The sequence below is a fragment of the Larimichthys crocea genome, chromosome XXII (assembly GCF_000972845.2).
Source record: "Larimichthys crocea isolate SSNF chromosome XXII, L_crocea_2.0, whole genome shotgun sequence".
Lineage (NCBI taxonomy): Eukaryota > Metazoa > Chordata > Actinopteri > Sciaenidae > Larimichthys > Larimichthys crocea.
In genome coordinates this window covers 1,574,167-1,596,517 of record NC_040032.1, presented here as the reverse complement: position 1 = coordinate 1,596,517, position 22,351 = coordinate 1,574,167, and the positions used below count along the sequence as shown (strand labels likewise).

The window sequence follows — 22,351 nt, the reverse complement described above, 5'->3', positions numbered from 1 at the left end:
TCTGCTCCTCAGATCCACATTGGTCTCATAACTGGCCTCTGTGCCTCATAGCGACGCGCGACCTGAATCCATGACACTATAAAAGGGGCTATAAATACTTGCATACTTTGCCTAAATAAGTGTGGCGTTGCCTGATGCCACTGTGGGTTCTTTCAGCATAGAGACACTTGGAGAGTTAGGACGTTTTTCAGTTTTTATTTACAGACCACAAAGATTCACACTTCCTCCCGAGTCGTTTGCAGGTTTCACCCTTTGGGTCACTTGCTGCTGACTCGTTGTGTGTCTGTCTCTGTTCTCTGAGCTCTCTCCACATCTCTCTCCTGCAGCTGATGCACCACGCCTCCTCCTTTTACTTGACAATGTGTACGTAATGTGGTGTGAAACAAGATGACTAATGAGCTCTGCATCACTCTGCTACTTTTCTCCTTTTAAAGATCTAACCATTGAAAATAGACTTGGTTTAGTCAGTAAACAGTACATGTGATAGAAGATTGTCATAGAGAATATTGAAGTTTTTGATCAAATTTAAGTAATAAATACACAAGTATGAAGGTTTATCACATGTCAACATGAGACAGTATCAGTGAAGGTTTTCCTATTGCAGTGGTAATTGTTGTATCCTCTGGCTCCATGGGGTGACACATGGTCGTGGTAACCAGGAATGTGTTTAACTGTCCATCACTGTGTGTCGCTCGTTCACAATATAACTTTTACTGAATGATGATGCTTTTATTTTTAAGTCGTTTTGGCCAGGACTCTCTGTTCCATCCAGGACCCTATTGTTGCTGTAGGAGGGCCCAGGGCAAAAGTTAGCTATTGACACCCATTGACCCCTGGCTTCCTCTTGTCGGGGGCATTGTGTAGCTATAAATTTGTGGTAAATAATATGTTTGTGGGATTTTTAAAAAAACATATTCAGAAATATGTGCCATGAAAGAGTAATATATAAGCCCTTAAAACTAGATTTTAACTCACAGTCCCAGGGACTTAGGAGTAGGTGTCTGCATTCATATATCGTGCTTACACACACACACACACACACACACACACACACACACACACAGCATGGAACCCAATGCTGGGGCATCAGTATGCCACATTATCTAGGGATGTTTTATAATGCCTGCACGGACCAGAGAAGCACGTTGTTGCTTCTTCGGTGTTAAGTGGGCAGGTCCACCCCTTTCTGACATGACTGGGGGTAAGACTGGGCTGTGGCCACAAGGGGTCAGGGGCACACCCAGGGCCATACTTTACCTACAATCTAAAATAATGTCGTTTAGAATGACATATCTGTGTGTCTTCAGGTGTTCTCACTCCATATAAAAAGTGTCCGGACATTATGACTGTATTATGACGTATACAGTATATAAAATTTAAGATGTTTCCTCTGGGTTGCTCCGGTTTGCCTACTGTCTAAATAAATGTTATTTAGAGTATATATCTGTGTGTCTGTGGATCAGGTTTTCTCACAGATTAACCTTCCATATGGGATCAAAAATATTTTTATTTAGGATGACTTTGTTTCTTTTAATTTAAAAAAATCATATCTGATTGATTGAAGTTCATTTGAACCCTTCCCACTTTTCCCTTACTAAAATTTTAAATGTATGTGTCTGTTAAATTTGCTTTTGCATGTCCACTACTTACTTCTACTAAGATAGTGTATGAGGTCACTATGAGGTTTCCCATTAATGTTTGCTGTAACCATACAGTATGTGCTAACTGTACACACACTATGTGACACTTTGTCAGATTTGGTTAATATAAAAACAACACAAACTAATCAAAAGCCCATCAGATTAGATTCATTTGGCTTCTGTTTAAATTCAGTTTGCAGATGAATTAGAGGCCTATTATTTTTGTCCATCCACAATGACACCACAAATATAACACTGGATATCAGAAGGTGTGATTCCTCTTCATTCATTTATTAAGTATCTTTATTGTACTGCATTCATGTTTTCAATTCAATCGACTCCTGATAGAAATATCAGCTGATAAATGCTTTACGTAAAGCAGCTAGTCGCTGAAATGACGCTAATGAGAGAGAGAACCTGAACAGTAAAGCTGTGATCCGTAAAACCAAAACAATGAGCTGAAAGACTCTAAAACATCCCATGAGTAACAATTACCTTCATCGATACAAAAAACCTCTCACACATCCAAGTAGTCATTTCATACATTGTTCATGTACCAGCTTTGCCTAAACACACACACACACACACACACACACACACACACACACACACTTCAATCATTTTCATGTACAGTCTATATAGTTAGTTCTCTAGTAAACAATGCTATGATGAGAGAGACTCATAGCACTGTCTGCAGACATGGGTTGGTAATTCAGACAGGAGCATCAGTTTCAGGTCAGTCCTGATGTAACTAACAGATCACGTTCACATTATTCAGCTTGAGATGACTTAATTATGACATGTATAATAAGACTATGGACTGTGCCTACATTTGAAGAATTTGTTTATCCTTATCTTGCATATTTCTGACAAGGTCAGCTCAGACATGACCACTTGTCCTGTCTTTTTGACAGATGAGTGAAAATATTGACACAATATACATATTTACTTAAATTGTGTAAAGGAATATAAGTTGAAGGCCTCCCAACTCTGCAGATAACTAATAATACTATTACTAATATAATGAAAACATCCTGTTTTATTAGAAAAAGTCAGGTTGTACAATGATGCAGTGCAACTTATACATATGTGCTGTCTTCCCGTCTCCCTCTTTTTCTCTGTCAATTATTGGTTGCAATCCTCCTGATCTTCATCGTGACAGATTTGATGGTGTGAGGGATCCCGTTCTGTCTCCAGGTGTCCCACAAGATGTGTGTCCTCCCGCCTTGGTTCTGCTCCATATCTTCAGGAGTGCCGTTGAGGTTCGCCAGGCCACACTGGTTAAACCACCATCCCGTGTGGTTGTGCTGAGTGCTGCAGCTCTCTACCGTGCGGTTCTCGATGGAGCAGAAAGGATTGCAGCCATCGTTGTCCACATCTGAGGCGCTGAACGGAGCTGTGTCCTGGTTCTGCTCCTGCTCGTAGCCGCGAAAGGCATCACCTGTTCAAAAACACACAATCAGAAATGCACACAGGCATGCATTTGTGTACATGTTGAGTGCATTTATCATTATTTCTAGATTGATATACTTTGTTGAAGGAAAAAAATCACAACTCGTTTAGTCAGTCCTGATTTATTAAAAGACCAGTGTGTTGGATTTAGTGGCATCATTTAGTTTGTCTGTTCTGGGCTTCTGTAGAAACATGCTAGTTCAACATGGTGGACTCAGTGGTGGTGTCTTCAGTTGGATGCAATCTCAAACCTCACAGCTAGATGTCACTGAAACCTACACACTGGTCCTTTAAGTCTTACCTGCGCTGCCTGCATATCTGCCCAGGTGTATGCTGAAGAACTGGGTTTCACTGTCCAGGTGGAAATCATCATATGATGCATAAGAAGTGATGTCGTCATGGGTGACCAGAGCCATGTGAAGTTGGAACCGAGTATCTTTCTGGTTTACTATATGGAATACCTTCTTCAGACCCAACCAGTGCTCTCCTACAAACACACACACATTTAAAATGGGCTGTTGCTACAATAATTGGAAAGAGCTAAGTTAACTTTTTTTTTTTTTTAAGATAATTTTATTGGCCTTTTCAAGCTTTATTTTGATAGTGACAGCTGAAGAGTGACTCCCCACGGAATGTGGGGAGAGAGAGACAGGGAATGACATGCGGGAAAGAGAAACAGGTCGGATTCGAACCCTGCTGACCTTTGTAGGGTTTGTTCAAACTGAGACATGAGTAAAGTACATCTTTAAAATGCTCACGTAGATTAAATAAATATTTAAAAACATTCAGTTCTATACTGGATTTTTCAATCAATTGAAGAGTTTTGAACAAACACTTGACTTGACATGCAGCTAACTCATGGAAAGTGATACAATTTCCACACAATATAATGAAAGGGAAAGCTGGACGGGTTATGATCTTTAGCTCTAAATTCGCAAAAGTTGCCAAAACAGTAATGTGTGATATCTCTTCTGTCGAGGTCTATAGAGGAGTTGTGTCTGTGTATGTATCCTCTGTAAAACAGTCTGAAAGCATCGTCTTATTTCTCCCTCTGTCTTTGTGTATCTCCTGCCCTCTTAAACAAACCGACACAAATCAAATAAAAGTCTTTGTTGTCTTAATCAGACTCAGATGTAGAAGCTATAATGATGAACCATGTTGTGTTCTTCGTTGAGGTTCAGTGTTCAGTGGGTGGTGGGAGACGAGTCTGTCCGTCCTGGGAGAGGGATCCCTCCTCTGTGGCTCTTCCTGAGGTTTCTTCCACATTTTTTCCCTGTTAAAGGTTTTTGTGGGCAAGTTTTTCCTCACTCAAACCAAGGGTCTAAGGACAGAGGGTGTCACTCCCTGTACAGATTGGAAAGCTCTCTGAGGCAAATGTATTTTGTGACTTTGGGCTATACAAATAAAACTGATTTGATTTGATTTGATTTGATTTGACTCTTATGTGTTTTGAATTTGGACTGCAGTGCCAATTTCTAGCCACTAGATATCACTGCTACAAGCAAAGTTACACATTGTTCCTTTAATGTTACAGCACACGATGATATTGACTCTATCCTGTTTCAACATGACAAATACTTGACCTGCCTGGGCAGAGCCCCGACCTCAAACACATCCAACATCTATAGGAAGAGATGTCAGCACCAACTATAAGCCACATTTGATCCCCCAACATCAGTGGTGGACTGACCCTAATGCTCTTTTAGCTGAATGAGGACAAATCCCTGCAGCCAGGTTCCAAAATCACGTACACGTTCACCAAGTTTAACAATCACAAATGACTGTCATATTTGACGCGTAGTGCCATGTAGTGTATGTGCTAATCTTAGAAACATCTTACAACATCATCCTTACATTTGTTTTGAAGCTTCAAGCAGAAGACATGCCTCTGAGGTGGTCTAAAACAACTTCATACAACCTGCAAGGTTTCCAAAGCCATCAGCATAATCAGCCCAGGGTCGCTTGAAGTCCGTTAATCCATCAGTCCTCCGTTGCATCACTGTCCATCCACCTCCCATGTAGTCCATCTCACAGAAAACCTGCAGCACATGTTGTGTTTGAGTGGTGAGCGATGATTGAGCGACACACTGTGAACGACTGAATTATGAATGTACCTCAAATGAAGAGTCTGTGTTCTCTGGGTGGACGATGTAAATACCGCTGGGGATCTTGGGAACAACTGACACAAGACTGTCCCTGATGTCGCTACAGTCTCGTCCTGATCAAAGCAAACAATGAACAATCACTAAAGTAGCTGTTGTTTAATCATCACTGAGGACAAATGTCTGTTCTCTCTACCCACACGTAGTTAAATAGGAGTGTTTCGCTGCATTTAAGGATTTTTTTTACTTTTGAAGCACATTTTACTGCCCACTGAAATCCACTTAATTTCATATTTGGTGATTTTTTTTAAATATATATTTTTTGGCCTTTATTTTTATAACGACAGCTGAAGAGTGACAGGAAATGTGGGGAGAGAGAGAGGGAATGACATGCAGGAAAGAGTCACAGGTTGGATTTGAACCCTGGGCCACCGCAGCAAGGACTGAGCCTTTGTACATGGGGCAGATGCTGTACCAATTGAGCTAAACGACACCTCCCATATTTGGTGATTTAATCATGATAGATACTGAGAGATTAAAAGCTTCTCACTGGTTCAGAATGTTGAGAACAGCCATGTCTTGTTGACATTTTGCACATCAAGATTATTTCACTCATCGCGAGGAGCCTATGAAACAGTTGTTGGATGTCTTCTGAGTTTGAGTAAATAAAATATGATGTCATTAGGGTTACCTCAGCTTGGGTATGGAGGCTAAAACGTTATAATAGAAAGCCTGTGTTACAAACTGGAGGTGTGGAATTTGAAAGGTGTGGCTGTTTACCGGACAGGAAGGATCTAATAAAGAATACTGCATTATGGGACTTGTAGGATCCAGACCCACAACTATGGAAGTTTAGTATTGTTTTAAAATAATGGTTAAAAGTGATGGAATCAAGCCAAACTTCAATCATTTATATGAGTCAATCTCCAAAACACTGAATCCTACACTTCCCATAATGCAACTCAGTATTGATTTTGATTATGTCTTTCAAACTCCAATAAATTAAAAGCCTCATGGCCAGTCAGAGACACCCTTAATGCCATCACTGGGAGAGTTTGTCACCCATATGGATCAATGTACGTGTTGTGTTACCATGGGATTGCACAGGTTTGATGGAGTACATTTCAGAGTTGCTTCTCTGAACCTCGAAGCTGAGCGTCTGCACTTTGGTCATCAGCTCCATGACCTGAAAACATCACACTTCTGTTCATACAGCAGACCAATCAAATGCTTAGAAACTCCTCGGTTACCGAAAAGGTCCACCTTTTACCTGACCACTAAGGATGTCCAGGGCTCTCTGCTGCTCCTCCATCACATCCCTCATTAGCTTCCGGGTGCTGCGTCCAAACGCCAACAGAGACTGCTGTAATTGGCCTACACACAAACACACACTGAATAACAGGTGATGATGATAGAGGAAACAATGACAGCAGGAAAGAGGAAGAGACTTTACCGCAGACTGAATGTTTTTCATCTCGTAGCAGCTTTATGGTGATATCACATGGGATGGAGCATGTTTCTCGACCTTTCACCCCTCCGAGAGGTTTGTAGTCTTTGACAGGAGCATCAGAGAAGTCCTCATTGATTATTTCTGAATGGTTAAAATGTGTGCCATTTCCTGTGTCCTAGTAATCAAGAGAGATATAAACACCATTTTCAACGGAGGAACAACTCATTTGAAAAATGTTCCTTAAATTAGTGTTTTTGTAACTATAATGTGACATCTAGCGGTGTAGTTACCGATTGCAACTTGTCCTCCTGTTACTGTTTGAAGAGAAACTATGGTGGCCATGCACAAAACTCACAAAAAAACAAAACAAAAAAAACCGTGCAACTCCCTGTCTAATCCCAGTGTTTATTTTGTCTGTTCTGGGCTGCTCCAGAAACATGGTGGTCCAACATGGCGGACTCTGTGGAAAAATGCATCTGTATATATAAAAGGTTCATTCTGAGGTAACAAAATCATAACAGTTCTTACTTTCAGGTTATGATTATTATATTCCATTTCTGACATATTCTGCTAACAGAGCTGCTGAAATCTGCCACACTGGACCTTTAAGTGAGATTTTGCTGAAGTAAAGGATCTGGATATTTCTTCTGACCCTGTTTGTAATACAAACACCATGACTATTTGAGCATGCTGAGCCATCTACAAAAAAAAAGAAAAAAGAATGATGCAGCTTTACATTAAGCAGCAATGACAGCTATTGTATCCACGATCTGATGGTTTGTATCGTCATCTGTTTTCTTGAGAGAAGTTTGAGTGACAAGCCAGATGAGTGAAAACATATTGCTATAGCATGCATATCATACGTACTGTGGTGAAAAGCAGACGAGGAACGAGCAGCAGGAGGACAGTTGTCGTCCACATCATGTCAGTGTCATCTGACTGTGCTTTTTTTTTCTCCTGGGGAAAGGGGGGCTGAACTCTGTAGGCTCCGTCACCAGCAGCCACTCCTTCATTTAGGTTTGATTTTTCCACAGAGTCTGTGCTTTTCCCTCACATGTCCATCCTTCTTCTCTTCTCAGTTTGCATCTGACTCCTTCCTCTCAGTTGTCAAACTCCTTGTCTCCACCTCCATCCGTCACTCCCACTTTTTTGTTCTTGTAAATTCCCATGACAACAACCTCCTCGATAAGAGGGCGGTAAAATTTGTAAATGGGTTGATGTTGAAAGTCTGGATGTGTTTCTAACAAGTCGCTGAATGTGCTGATTCCAGATTTGTGGTAAGGACTGATTACCTCCCTCCTCAATGTGTCTATTAGCAGGCATTGTTATTTTACAGGTTATATCCTGCCCGCAGCATGAGAAACATATGTGCGAAGGGAAAGGGGCATCTTGTTTTAATGTAGGAACACTTTCTCCCTGCTGGTGCCTTCACGTGGGAGCTGCAGCTGAAGGTAGCGTGCAGTGACGGGGGTGAGGGTGTCTCTGCTTCTTGTGCTCATATTTCCACCCTCTGTTACACCCCTTGTGTCTCTCTGTCTCTGACCACTGACTCACACATCTGAAAACAGCATCCCATAGGGTCAGACCAATTACTCCTTTTAATTGGGCAGTCAAGCAGTGAAGAAAGTGAAAAGTGATAAAGGGCAACAGCACATTCCAGTCGGGGTCCAGCTGGAGCCAGCCGGCCTACCGCTTTCCTGGAAAAACCTTGCTGTGAGAGCCAAAGAAAAGATTTGCTGTTGCTCTGAACCTGTATGCGTTTACAGCCATGGTCAGTGAGAGGAATGTGAAAAGCCTGGTGCGGCAGCCTCGGGGCCCCCCACATCTGTCCCATGTTACATATTCTTGTAAAGCGGTCTTTGCATGTGAATGACACATTATATCTACCAGGCAAGATAATGAGATACAAAAAAAAAACACATGGTTTATCATCTAATAAGAGTAAGAATAAAAAGAGGCTAAGAAGACAATATGATCACACAACCTTGAGAGCATCATTACAAGAATATCACGCAAAGAATACCAAGTTAGAAGTATTTCAGCTGGAATAGGCTTCCGCCCCTGCCTTTTCTCCCTTACAGAAAATGGATGGAAGGTCAGAGGTCCTCGCACACAGATGAAGGTTCACAGTCTGACAAAGAGAGAGAGAAAGTAACATTTATAGAGTTCTTGCCCTGTACCTGACCACGGAGCCTCCTACGTGATGAGTTCAACTGAGGTTCTGTTGTTATCCTGACAGGAGAGTCCTCCCATCCTGAGGAACAGGCCCTTAGCTTTGAACGTTATCAAAAAGAACTCCCCACAGGAACTCATATGAATAACCGTCATTTATGCTTGACATAGATACAAGTTTAACATTGTCATGGATACATTTGTAAAAATGAACATATTGCAGTTTTCACAGGTAATGTTACTGCTGTTACTATTTCACGGCTGGGTGCAAAAGAGTTCTTGGAGTCTTGTCATCTTCAGGCGATGCTCGCCCTTCGCTCTGATTCCAGTCTTTATGCTAAGCTAAACTAACCAGATGCTTTGTGTATCTTCATATGTATTAGATACGAGAGTGGCATGGAAGCTAATTAACATGTTTCCCACAAAAAAAGCTAGTCCGTCTTTGTCCAAAGGTAACAACATCCACCTTTACAGCTGACTAATTAACACGTGTCTAGTTTGTTTCCGGCATGCGGTTTCCCCATGAAAACCACAACTCGTTTTTACATTTTGGTTTTTGTAGGTGTTAGGGACAAAGCAGCATGTCACAGGATGTAGAACTGGGGTGTTTAAAAAAGAGTTTTATTTTATTAGACTGACTGAATTTCAACTGATTGCAATCGAGAGGCAGGGTATACCCGGTTCATCACAGAGCACACAGATTCACACTCACATCATTCACACCTACAGCCAATTTAGAGTCACCAATTCATTGTTAAGTGCATGTCTTTAAGAGAACCCACGCAGACACAGGGAGAACATGCAAACTCCACACAGAAAGGCCCCAAATGTTTCAGGTGTGAAGGTATGACAGTGCCATCTACTGCACTTTGGCTCATATTACATGACAGTTCTGTTTATGTTGACCTACTGCCTGAATGCTCAACACTGAATGTGACAAGCATCGTAAAAACACTTTGAGTAGATCAGAAAGGGGCTACACTGTATAAATACCTTCTCTTATGAAGTGAGTGACTTATATATACATATACATAGACTCAAGCTATACAAAATCAGCAACAATGAAAAGGGCTCAAGTGACTCCACACACACATACACACACGCTGTATTCTGTCTGTAAATGATCACATAGGCTATAAAGTGGCACACAATGGATGCCCTTAGGGGTAAGTGTGGACAAGTACACTCCAGGACTGAATAAATGATGCTTGAGTGATCATAAATCACACGGTGATAATAGACTGTTACTGTATAAAAGCAACAGGTGTAGAGCTGAAGGCAGCAACAAAGCGTGTGGTGATGGATACACACCAAGTGAATCTGTCTGATCGGCACACAGTTTGAGGAATCAACAATTTCAAAAGTTTCTGACTAAACACAAAATATGTTTTTAATTGGTTGAACTTGATTTTCATTTAACACAGAATGAACGTCAGATAAGATGACTTAACCCTGACACAAAACACAGAGAAGTTACAAAACTGAAGTGTGTGCGAGAGCTCCAACGGGTTCAAGAAAAAGTCAGAGAGAGCTCCTGTTAAACTTGACAAGAGCCCAGAGAGGCGTGTGGATCCCGACAGCTGGCAAATGACAAAATAAATATAGAACCAAATGATGAGCCAGTTTTCCCTTTGTGTTTCCTCCTAAAGTTTGTAAAAACCATTTGAAAAATATCTTAAATATCCATTCATTATATTCAGAACCACTCCACTAGATCCAACCATAGCCCATTATCATGACTCAATAATTCAGTCTTATTGAATGCACAGTACATAATAGCAGCAGTGCAGCCAGCAGACATTTTTTCTTGAATTCTCTCTCTCTCTGCTGGCTGGCTGGCTCCAGCTCTGTGTGCTGCATGTCTTCCACCAGAGGGCTTTGCACGCACGGACAGACTGGGCAGGACTCGTCAGGGGCCGATGTTTTCTCAGTGCAGACCACACCCCTGCACCCACCCCAGCCCACCACCGACTCCCCCTTCCCCCCCAGTTCTATAAGCATGTCTCCTGGTTGTCTCTTGTCACCTCTGCCCACACTTGGCCGTGCGCGTCTCTGCTTCAGCGGGAGAAAAGCACAGAAAGTGGAAGCACAGACAAAAGAGTTCAAGCAAACTCTCCACAGCTGACTGTAATATCACTGATCTCCTCTCTATTCCCGGGCTGAAGGTGTCTTGTTTGATGAATTTGGAGCATGCACATAAAAATAAATAAATAAATAAATAAAATGAAAAAAACATGTGTTGTGTTCACTGTCCTGTTTTGATGCTTCTTGTCTTTGCTTGGACTGAAATATTTCCCCCTGCAACTGCGGCAGCTTTAAAACGCTCCAACCCCGCCCCTCAGCACTATCACATGAATCTGAACTGGGCTCTGGATGTGCAAAACAAAAAAAAAAAAAAAAAAAAGTTTGCAGGTCTCGCTGAAATCACTTTTCTCCACTTGGTTTCACATGTCTATCTTTTTCCCCTCGTCTTGAGGAGGCTTTTGGTTGAAGGATTGCGGCTGGGATCGGACTCTCTCTGCGTCTTTTCCCGGCTCTGATTTCTTTTTTTCCCCCCTGCAGGAATACTGAGAGAGGGAGAGAGAGAGGGAGAGAGAGAGAGAGAGAGAGAGAGAGGGGGAAAACGGTCTGGCTGCTTGAAGGTATGTGGGAGGCATGTAACGTGTTGGACGCTGCTCACGCTGATTTTGGCCGCAGATCGTCGCGTTAAATCTCACTCCTTCGATCTGTTTACCCGGTGATCGGCTTTCTGTCCGCTCCTGCTTGACTTCCGAGATGTTAGAGCTTCAAACAAACGCACAAGGACACAAAAGTTCAAATGGGGTGGGGGGTGGGGGGGTTAAAAAGTGTAAACAAATCCGATCATAACTTCCAGCGCACGGACGCGTCCTGCTCCTCTCGGGGCCTGTTGTTTTTATTCTTGTTTGTTTGTTTGTGTTGTTGACGTTTTTTGTTTTTTTTTCTTTTTGTCTTTTGACAGATTTGTTGCGACACCACCAACCAAAACTTTGGCGACATGGACGCGCACCGCGGCGCGCCCCCGGCCGGGCAGCAGATCGTGCACGTCCGCGGGGACTCGCAGACGGAGCTTGAGGCCCTCTTCAGCGCCGTGATGAACCCGAGCAAGGCGACGCGACAGCCGGCCTCTCTGCCCATGAGGATGAGGAAGCTGCCGGACTCGTTCTTCAGGCAGCCGGACTCGCGGGGACACTCCAGACAAGTAATGAGCACCGCACGGCGTGCACGTCAAACCACACGTAGACATAGCAACACACACACACACACACAGACACACACACACACACACACACGCACACACACAGAGGAACCAGAATCCTAGAAACCATCTGTAATGTCATCCAGCTCTACCTGCTGTGATGGGAATCTGTTTCTCATCTCTCACATGACAGGGACAAAATAATGGAAACTTCCAATATGAAGAAGTTCTGAAGTTCATGCAGACAGAAATTATTTATTCTTCTCCTTATTAATGAATCTGCAGATTGTTTTCTGGACTAACTGGACTTGTTTGGCAATTACAGTTTTCCCTCAGCCCAACATGAGCTCACCAACATAGTCAAACATTTACTGTCATATATGACAATATGGTAAATGGACTGTACTTATGCCTCCTTTCTAGTTTTCCGACCACTCAAAGTGCTTTTACAGGACATATCTCATTAACCCATTCACACATTCATACACTGATGCCATTGGCTGCCATGCAAGGTGCCAACTGCTCATCGGTTTGAGGAGCTAACCATTCACACACATGCATTTGTATTTCTAACACTTTCCTTCATGCCACAGCGAACTGATATTATGTTACAGCAGGACAAGGCAGCAGGTCTCAAACCTCCAGTATAAAATCTGCAGTCGTCAGGAGTTGTGGTGTAGCGCTCTTGTGATGGTGACACATTTATCACTGCCTAAACTGCAACTTTATTCAAGGTGGGAAGCCGTGAGAAAATCCTAAAAGACGATGATGATGGTCATGACTAAGGGACTACATGGGAGATTTGCTTTAACGCACTAAAGTCCTTTTAAAACGAACACATGATGTCATTAAATCCACATTGTTAGATTCAGCAAAATGTCTCTTAGTTGTTTCTGATATTGCTCAACTCCTGTATGGATTCAACCTGACAGAGTAAGAAGCATAACATTGGATCTGACTAGATGCGGTGAAAGAATAGATGTTGTGTTTGAGCCACAGTGAGAGTTTAGTCTCTTGTTACAGTTTGGACGGATCGTCTTAAAACTAAAGAGCAGTCACAGAGTTTCACCAGCCGATCACTTTGATTTCACATTGAATGTCATTTGTTTCCTTCATGATCAGCACCCACTTTGAATCTGTCTGTCTCTGGTATTATTCCTGCAATCTGTTAAACTCAATCAACACAATGACTTTCAGGCAATCTCGCTGACAATATTCAACCACCAGCAGTGAATACTCGTCTTAGAAGTAATAAAACCATCATTAAAGTAAAGCAACCAGTTTCACTGTTCTTCCTTTAAGCCTTTGTTTTTTTTTCACTTTGGTTTCCGTCCAAACCTTCTCTTCCTGCTGGTTTATGTTACTTGTTGCTGTTTGTGGACTCGTCATGGCAGTTATGAACCCAGTCTGTTTTCTTGTCAGGCCAGTTCGGATGGAGGTGTGTGCGGCTCCCTCACTCCTCATCACGTCCGCGCCCATTCCTCCCCTGCCTCCCTCCCTGTCAACTCCCTATCCACTCAAGCAGCAGATGTAGCAGCGACACCGATCATACCTGATGATGTGCCACTCCCCCACGGTTGGGAAATGGCCAAAACGCCTACTGGCCAACGTTATTTCCTCAAGTAAGGTTTGACGTGTGCTTATTGATGTGTTTGATCTGTCACTCTGCAGGTTACTCGAAGGTTTCTGTTTAGAAAGTAGATTTTCACATACAGGGAAGTTTCCCCTCCTTGCTCTATGATTTTAGTCTATAAAATGTCAGAAAACAGCCCTCATAAGTTCAAGGTGATGTCTTCAGATTGGTTGTTTTCTCTGACTGAAATTAAGGGATCATATAAAACTGAGAAAAACAGAGATCCTCACATTTGAGAAGCTAGAAGCAGCAAGGTTTCTACATTGTTGCTTGATGAATGACTTAAGAGATTATTCAAATTATCAAAATTGTTGTTGATTAATTTTATCTAGGTCATTAAACCAATTAATCAACCAGTTGTTCCATCTAAAATCGTAGATATTTTGTAGAGCAAGAATACATTTCAAAGTAAAGGCGCAAGCAGTGAAGAAAGTCAGTGGTGTAGAAACAAATTATTTGCATGCAAACAAAAAATGTTCCAACAAGTTTCGCAAACCATTTCAGTTTCATTCATCAGAGCACATGGCCTGACAGCTCAAACTCCTGTCGAAGGCCACTGCCTCACAAGCAGTGTCATTTGTCGCTGTCAGTGTAGATGTACGTGCACATCTGGTAGTACAGGTAAAGCAGGTCTGAGGCGAAACGTGCCCCACGCTTCTTATCCATCCGGTTGCAGGTTGTTGTAACAGATACGGATAAGTTTAGACTTGTTGTGTGTTCGCAGTCACCTGGATAAGACAACAACTTGGCACGACCCCCGACTTTCGCAGCTTCAGTCGGCTGCATCTCAGCATCCCATCTCTGGTGCGCCGGTCCATGCCCACTCCCTCAGCAACCCAGCATCCACTACGCAACCACAAAACATCAATCCAGATGCAGGTATCACTCTTACTCCACCCCCCCACCTCACTATCCAGACACACAGAACTGCCTTACAAAGTTCAACTTCATCGGCAGTGGGTCAGGTCTTTGCTTGGTGTCGTTTCTTCAGGATTCCCTTTTGGTCTCCTTCTTTCATGGCTCTGGTGTCTATTCTATAAATGGAGAGATGGGACTCTCAGTTTTGAAATATTAGTGCAGCGTCCCATTAAATTGAGAGAAATCTTCAGGAAGAACAGTGGTGGAAGCTCTTCAAGCTGTTAATTCAGAGATTTTCAAGTGTGCCTTTTTAAATAAATTCCATGATGTCAGACTTTTAAATGGTCAGTTCACCCAAATTACAAAGAAAACATTTTCTTACTAAACTCCACTAATGGTGAGCTAACAACAAGTGTGAGGACACAGAGGCTGGTGATGACATGGTACAAAGGTCCCCAGGCTGCCAGCTTAAATGATCGGTTCACAGTTTTTCTGAAGTCTATCTTAAAACAATTGTCAGATATAAGGACGGGAAACTGTCTGATCTTTCTGAATTGTATGTCCCTGGGTTTGTCGATTCCTTTTATTTATGTCGGCATGTTTTTCTGAGAGTTTTGCATTGAAACAGTGGCGTCAAACTCGTGAATCTATGGTCAAAAGTGTGGCTTCTTTTCACAAAGAAAGATGACAAGAGTTTTAGATTAAATGTCCATAAAATGACCATTTCAAGTCAGGGTGGAAACACCTGCAATATACAATCAACATCTTTCTACAAAACATGGGCTGAAATTCCAGGAAGGTTTTTGATACATACACAGAAAATTGGTCAGGAATCAATAAAGAACCAGACTGATAAACAGAATTGATTATTGCATTGATCATCATCATTCCTCCTGTTCACACTGGACATTCGTAGTTTCCAATGGAAGTTGGGTGAAATTACTCTTCATTAAAGTTTATCTGAGGCCAATGTGAAACTTCAGTCTTTCAAATTAGCCACATCTTCTAAAATTACAGTTGTTTTTGTTGGTACCCCTCAACTGCAGCAATACAGGGAAACACAAAGAGGGAATTTATACTAAACAGACCTGATTTGTCTAATTTGGATGACTGAAGCCTCATATTAGCTTCAGATAAAACTGTGAATTTTGATGGAACAATAGATTGTTGCCCCACTTTACTTACATTGGAAACATGTCAGAAAGGGATCTCAGTATGTCCAGTATGAACAGGAGGAATTATTACACCAGGCAGCAGCAGTCTCTGCAGGTGAACACAGAGGAGCATTTAGCAGCATCAGAGGTGCTAAAAGAGGGTGAATAAACGCAACACAACTCCGAATGAGTGATGGATGTTGTTCCATATCTCTGTTCGCTAACAGTTTGACTATGACAACTTAATAACGTGTGTTGTTCACAGCTCATTCCAGCTGCCCCCAAGTGGCCAAAAATAAAGATGAATATTTTTTCCAGTTCACTCTGGATAATCCACACACCGAAATGTGAACAGTTCTCATTGGAACTACTTTTTACTAAATGGTCCCAGTGAAAATATTCTGGCACAGTGTCCTGTGAAGAGATGTTGCTGTTGTAATTTGGCTGAACAGACCTTTTCAGAATAAAACTTTTTTTTTTCCTTTTTCACAAAGATCAACCTGGGTATTGAGATTATTGTGGTGTTTCACAGTCTACCGATCACTGCATTCAGACAATAACATACTCTACTGCAGCTATTTACCCACTAACCTTCACTTCTGTTCATACAATCGAACTAGAAGCTACACACAGATTTAAAGGACGTGGGCCAGATTCTATTTCTTTATTTTTTTTACTCTCCATGCACTCCATCTACCATTTGCCTTCTCACTGTGTACTTTCACTGCTGTTCAGGTCCACTGCCTGAAGGCTGGGAGCAGGCTGTGACTGCAGATGGAGAGGTGTACTACATCGATCACATAAATAAGACCACCGCATGGTTCGACCCGCGTCTAGGTAGCACACCATCAAATTTGTGTCTCCTGAATTGACAATTCTTGTTTGTCAATGAGAAACATTTTGTTCCAATGTCCACCATCACAAGTTACTGTTTGGCAACGAAAAAATAAGAAAGATCGCAAAGTTTTGACGTTATTGCTGAAATGTTTGACCTCCATGAAAATATTTCTTGAATAGTCAAAATGTTCTTTTCTTATGTATCTTATCTTGCAGCCCAGAAGATGAACCCTGGCATCCTTGGCTTGGCGCTGCAGCAAAGGCAGGAAAAGGAAAGGCTCAGATGCAAACAGCAAGGCCTCCCTCCACAGATCACACCACAGGTCAGTGGTCAGATAAAACTGGACTTGGCTTAACTCGCATTTAAGTCATTTCTTGTGTTATATGGCTGTGTTATGCTCTATATTCAGATTTAATAGTATTTAAATCACTGTTTCTTATAAACACTGTATTATACAAGCAGGTGTGTGTCTGTGTTTGTGTTGTAGGAGGCAGGAGGAAGGAACCAGATGCCCGGAGGGATGGACCATGACAGAAACACACAGACACTTGTCCCGTCTCTGGATGTCAGGATCAGAGCCCCAAACCATGAGCCCACACTCAATGGGTGAGTTCATGTCTAACACGTCTGTCATGTTCTGTAGATCTCCTTTTAGTTTTGTCAAGAGATTTGATACCAATAATATGATCAGTTCTGCTAATCAGTCTTGTTTTTTATTGATTCCAGATCAGTTTTCTGTGTTGAGAAAATAAAGTAGGCCTTTGCAGGTTGTAATAGCATCAATGCAACTGTTTTGTCTGAACACGGTGTAGGAACAGAGTAGAAAAATGTTCCGTTACAACCAACACCCACAGCATAGACATGCAGCGTGAGTTGTTTTGCAATGTACAGCTGTCAGAAAGACAATCCCAACATGAGCAAGCACTTGGCGACAATGGTAAGGAAAAGAGGCAGAAACCTCGAGCAGAACCTGGCTCATTGGTCTATGATTTTAATGGATCAGACCATGTGGAACTGGTTCTCACCTGGAACCTTTGATCAACTCCCTAATCCCTAATGATGTCAAGCTCAAAACGTTGAAAAATGACTCAAGAACAGTGTGTCTTTCCAGAAAAAAAGAATGTCCCGGTTACTCTGAACAATCTATCAATCTCTCTGCCAGAAGTTCTCATGAAAGATATTTCTGTGTTTCACTGTTTTCCATAAAGTTGATCAAATGTTTATGTGTGTTCTTGTTCAGAGCTCATTCTCGCAACGAGAGCACCGACAGTGGTCTGAGCGTCAGCAGCTTACCCCGCACATCTGACCATATGTTGAGCTCTGTGGATCACATGGACACTGGTAATACACACACACACACACACGCACACACACACACACACACACACACACACACACACACACACACACACACACACACACACACACACACAAAACACGGTAGTCAGAAAAATAGCCCCAGGGTTTTCACAGTGGCTCCTTTTGATTTATTTTTCAGAAAAAAAGAAGCTCCGTTATAAATATATTTATTTTACCTGAACCAGAAGATGTGAGATCTATTTTTTTCAGTATGCATTGCATGAAAGCAACAGTCCATGATTCTGTGCACACCCAGCAGCTTCTTCAAACTAAATTTCTTTCAGATATATAAATCGTCCACACAGTTCAGTCACTTTCATCTCCTTTCTTGACTTCTTCAGGCGACACTGGCGAGACCTCCTCAATGACCTTACAGGAGTCGATGCCTGTGCTCCCAATGTCTGAGGGTGAGGAGCTAATGCCCTCCATCCCGGAGGGTCTCAGTTCAGACCTTCTGATGGACATGGAGACCGTTCTCTCTGGGTCGCACATGGACAGAGACAGCCTGCTCACCTGGCTATAGACACACACAACCCGGCCACCGCCTTAAATATGGTTTGACATCAAATCTTCATAATGTGACTGAGAATTCTGGAGAATTTTTGGCTTCAAAAGTGGTACAAAACAACATTTACTGAGAGAATATGTTACTGTTGTGTGATGGATACCTAACACTACTCGCACCCTGAGGAATGTAAAAACCCTGACTTTCACAGAGGATGGTAAGCTGCTGGTATTCTCCTCTTTTGGGTCTGGTTTTACACAGATTGCATGACGAAGCAACCATATTTTTACAACACTCCTTTCTCTTTAGTCATGGCCTCAGATGATGCTCCCCACGTCACTGGTTAAATGCTTCAGAGCTAATTTTAGAGTACAGATTTATTTTATTGTCCCCACATGGGTAATACTGTTTGCAGCAAACTTTTAAAAAACACAGTGTCATGTCAGTGAAGCTTACATGTAGCGGTCAGAAAAGACGGGTTAGAATAACATAAAAGATGCTCTTAGAGACAAGACAGAAAAAGAAAATGTAATATCTGTATGAAGTAAAGTTACTTCATATGTTCTGTGGAACTGACATGTAGTGCCACTACCTCTGAGCAGCCTATAATTTGTGACTTTAATGCTCATAGTCATCCAAAACATGTTCTTGACTCATCAGGACTTCGAGTAAGAGATGACTCAAATCATTTATCTGGAAACCAAAAAACTGATCATAGCTCACACTCATCAGGGTACAGGATACACCAGTAGAGGGCCCAGAGCCAGTAAGAGGGTGAAGAACACTAACAAGAGTCCTGATGGTCAGTTAAAATGCTTACACGCCGAAAAACAGTATTAAAACCTGTCTGTGTGGAAGACTGTGGGGCTGCTCCAAACCAAGTTTCTAATATGTTTGAGGGTTTTTGAAAATTAAGTTAAGGAGGATCACAGTGAAGACCTCATTCCTGACAAATCAAAGCCGGGCAAAAGCATTCACATTCAGAGAAACAAAGGCTACAGCAGAGCGCCACTATGTAGAGTAGTCTTAACTTTGGGCTCTAAAACTACAAAAATGTATTTTTTTAATATACAGAGGATGTCTGCAGTGAATGAACACATGTACAGTATAATGCAATCCAACACAATACTAGATTTTCCCAAGGAAAGGCCTGAACTATAACCACACCAGATATATGAAACAGCATCTCTGTTTTTCCCTTTATTTTTATAAAAGTGTGTTTATTTTTTTTTACAACATTAGCACACCTCAAACACTGCAGGAAACCCTGCAGGAGTTTCACTATAAAGTCACCTTGTATGAACTTACTAATATTCAGGTTCTGTTCATATTTAGTTTGAGTTTTTATTGCATTGGATTGCATTTTATTGTAAAGTGTTGCAATCATTCTGTTCACTCCAGAATTGAATATAAGCTTCACAAAGGTAGTATTTATTGGACATTTGCTTTATCGGATTGCATTATATTGTACAGTTGTAATGTTATTATGTCTACCCCTTGTTCAAGAAATGATGCCATGCATTTGCCATCAGGGCGTGGATGGTTTCTCTCCTTATAGTGTGCAGCAGAGATTTTAGCACTTTCTACTCATCAACGCTAATACAGCTCTCAGCGGCTCTGAAACATAAATGAGAAATATTCAGTTAATCAACTTTGAGATTGAGATGTGTTACTCTTTTTTTTTCTCACCTTTCCCAATATTGGCTTGATGCATTCCTAATAATTTACTTCCTCACATCTATTCATTCAGTTGCATCAGAGTTTTTTCCCCTCAGCGTCCCCAAGCTTTAAACCTACAAATCACTTTTGCTGACCATTTTGAAATCCAAATTTAGCTTTTCGTGTGTACTTTTCAGCCATCCATTGTTTTCTATTCATTTCCAAAATGAATGAGCAGACTGTTGAAACTTATCTATAATCACTCACTGTGAACAATCTTATATAATTGTGGCGTTTTAATGCAATTTATGTGCGGGCTGATTTTTAACAGTCGACACTGCAATGACAATGTAACACTACTACAAAATAATGCACACTTGGTGTTCACTGTGATGAATTGTTTCTTACTTTGAGAATCCGCACACAGCAGATTCCAGACCAGAGCTTTAATGCATCAAAATGATAACAACGTTTAGACCTTTAATTAAAACTTTATTCCCTTCATCAGTGTTGTGCCTTTTAAATAATCATAGATATAATGTACAAAAGATTAAAGAACAGCTGTAAATACTTTACAGTGTCACAAAATTAAAAAAAATCTCTACAAGGTGCAATCCTACATTTTAACCCATTATTGTGTAGAAAGCTTGAAAATCCATTTTTCTATAAAACAAACAAATTCTGTATTTTTCTAATTCAAAACACAGTAAACTCAAATCTTTTCAAATCTCTTAATATTTATGAATAACTAATTCCAAAGTCTGCAGTAATTCATTGCTCAACAGAGGCAAGTTTCATGATCCCGCTAATAGATTTTCATATGTATAGATGTATTAAAGTAGAGAGCAGTGGAGAAAACACATTGACGTTCCTAAAGCAGAGCAGCATGGTTTGCAGAATTTGTTGTAAATAGACTAAAACGTGCAAAATCACTGTTATAATCATTTATACATAATCCTCCTCAGTGCCATTATGATATTAGTTTGCTACCACTCTGTAGAGTTATCATTTCCTCTGTTCTTGGCTCCAGGTTTCACTCCTAAAGAGCTGAGTACTAGCAACAGACTAATTGCGGATGCTGTGTTCTTGGTGTATTTTGTTTTTAACTGCAAGTGCTATCTGGTGCATACAGAAGCCAATCAGCAATAAGGGGAGCTCATTAACTCTCCGTGTTTAGTTAAACTATATAATAAGTATATCATCTGTTTTGTTTTGTTTTTTATCTGCTGGGTTGTTTCTGCAGTGTGTTAATTATTGGTGACCAGCTTCATTTTTAGATTCTACAGTATATGGAAATAGGTGAAGACCTCTATCACAACATCCCCAAATAAAGGGCCAAGTCATCTAATCATTTCTAAATTAAATTACCATGGTCCTGGAGCGACTTCTGTTCATACACATAATGCAACACACTACCTAGCCTATTATTTATCTTAGCATGCGTGACACTTGCTATGTATGTTACATATAATGATGTTTATTATCCTATTTCCTATTTACAGAGAGTTTGGAGGCAATCAGACTTGTTTTGTACCTTTTTTTTATGCATGTGCTTTATATAAATATACTTCTTACTCTCACTGTAATCATTTTAAAGGAGTTTCTGTTTTAATAAACTTTTAAATACACCTGACACTGAGTTTTTTAAGTCATGTGTCCTGTATGGTTGTAAAATTACACCGTGACTGGTTTCCATTGTGTTTGCATTTTTATTTGCACAATATGTTCATTTAAAGGTCCAGTGTGTAGGATTTAGTAGCACCTAGCGGTGAAGTTACAGATTATAACCAAGTGAATACTCACCCACTCCTCACCCTCTTCTTTTAAGCATGTAGAAGGAGAAATAAAAGGCAAAAACTCATATCTAGATGTTTGGGCAGGCACAGATTAGTCAAAGAGAATCTGGCGGATTTTTAAAATAAAATACCCCGTGCAAACTGCCGGTCGTAAAAACAGAAAAAGCGAAACTAATTAAATACGTAGCATACTTACACATGTATAAGCATGTTTAGAAGAACATAAACCAAGAAGATGACCAAATCTGAGCAAGTAAACAAAGTCTGGCGGGCTGAACGCTCCCGGTGGGGTTTGAAGTCGCGTGCAGGACGGACCAAAAAAGGACGAAGACAAAGACATGCCCGGTGGATTTCAAATTATTGTTGTCGTTTTCATAGAGGAGGCAAGTTTATTCCTAATATTAAGATTATTTGTGATTGAACCACTTCAAGAACCAGAGCTCATTTGGTGTAAAGGGGTTCCCCTGATCTACGCTTCTCTTCCAAATGTGTCCTGTTTGGAAGATTGCAGTTTTT

At 41.2% G+C, this 22,351-nt stretch overlaps 2 protein-coding genes across 3 annotated transcripts; one reads left to right on the top strand and one right to left on the bottom strand.

The window, feature by feature from the left end:
- Positions 1-1,797: 1,797 nt before the first annotated feature.
- angptl5 (angiopoietin-like 5) lies at positions 1,798-8,998 on the bottom strand. The gene is made up of 8 exons (XM_010750202.3): positions 7,512-8,998; positions 6,648-6,819; positions 6,465-6,568; positions 6,287-6,380; positions 5,207-5,310; positions 5,011-5,131; positions 3,394-3,579; positions 1,798-3,081 (listed from the first exon to the last, which is right to left on the bottom strand). The coding sequence occupies exons 1-8, from the start codon at positions 7,566-7,568 to the stop codon at positions 2,762-2,764; spliced, it is 1,158 nt and encodes a 385-aa protein (XP_010748504.2). The 5' UTR covers positions 7,569-8,998; the 3' UTR covers positions 1,798-2,761.
- A 2,203-nt stretch (positions 8,999-11,201) lies between these two features.
- On the top strand, positions 11,202-21,670 carry LOC104934526 (transcriptional coactivator YAP1). 2 transcript variants are annotated; one of them, XM_010750213.3, is made up of 9 exons: positions 11,202-11,458; positions 11,797-12,036; positions 13,456-13,655; positions 14,391-14,545; positions 16,414-16,515; positions 16,732-16,838; positions 17,004-17,122; positions 17,757-17,857; positions 18,217-21,670. In XM_010750213.3, exons 2-9 carry the CDS (start codon positions 11,833-11,835, stop codon positions 18,396-18,398), a joined length of 1,170 nt encoding a protein of 389 aa, XP_010748515.1. In that variant the 5' UTR covers positions 11,202-11,458; positions 11,797-11,832; the 3' UTR covers positions 18,399-21,670. The 2 variants fall into 2 exon arrangements, with proteins under 2 accessions (XP_010748515.1, XP_010748523.1); XM_010750221.3 differs by lacking the exon at positions 16,414-16,515.
- Positions 21,671-22,351: the final 681 nt, after the last annotated feature.

Coding starts and splice junctions, on each gene's coding strand:
- angptl5 (XM_010750202.3), bottom strand. CDS start 7,568: ATGATGTGGACGACAACTGTCCTCCTGCTGCTCGTTCCTCGTCTGCTT. Junction 6,569..6,647: donor TGAAAAACATTCAGTCTGCG/GTAAAGTCTCTT, acceptor GTTTGTGTGTAG/GCCAATTACAGCAGTCTCTG. Junction 6,381..6,464: donor TGGACATCCTTAGTGGTCAG/GTAAAAGGTGGA, acceptor TGATGTTTTCAG/GTCATGGAGCTGATGACCAA.
- LOC104934526 (XM_010750213.3), top strand. CDS start 11,833: ATGGACGCGCACCGCGGCGCGCCCCCGGCCGGGCAGCAGATCGTGCAC. Junction 16,516..16,731: donor ATGGTTCGACCCGCGTCTAG/GTAGCACACCAT, acceptor CTTATCTTGCAG/CCCAGAAGATGAACCCTGGC. Junction 17,858..18,216: donor TGTGGATCACATGGACACTG/GTAATACACACA, acceptor TGACTTCTTCAG/GCGACACTGGCGAGACCTCC.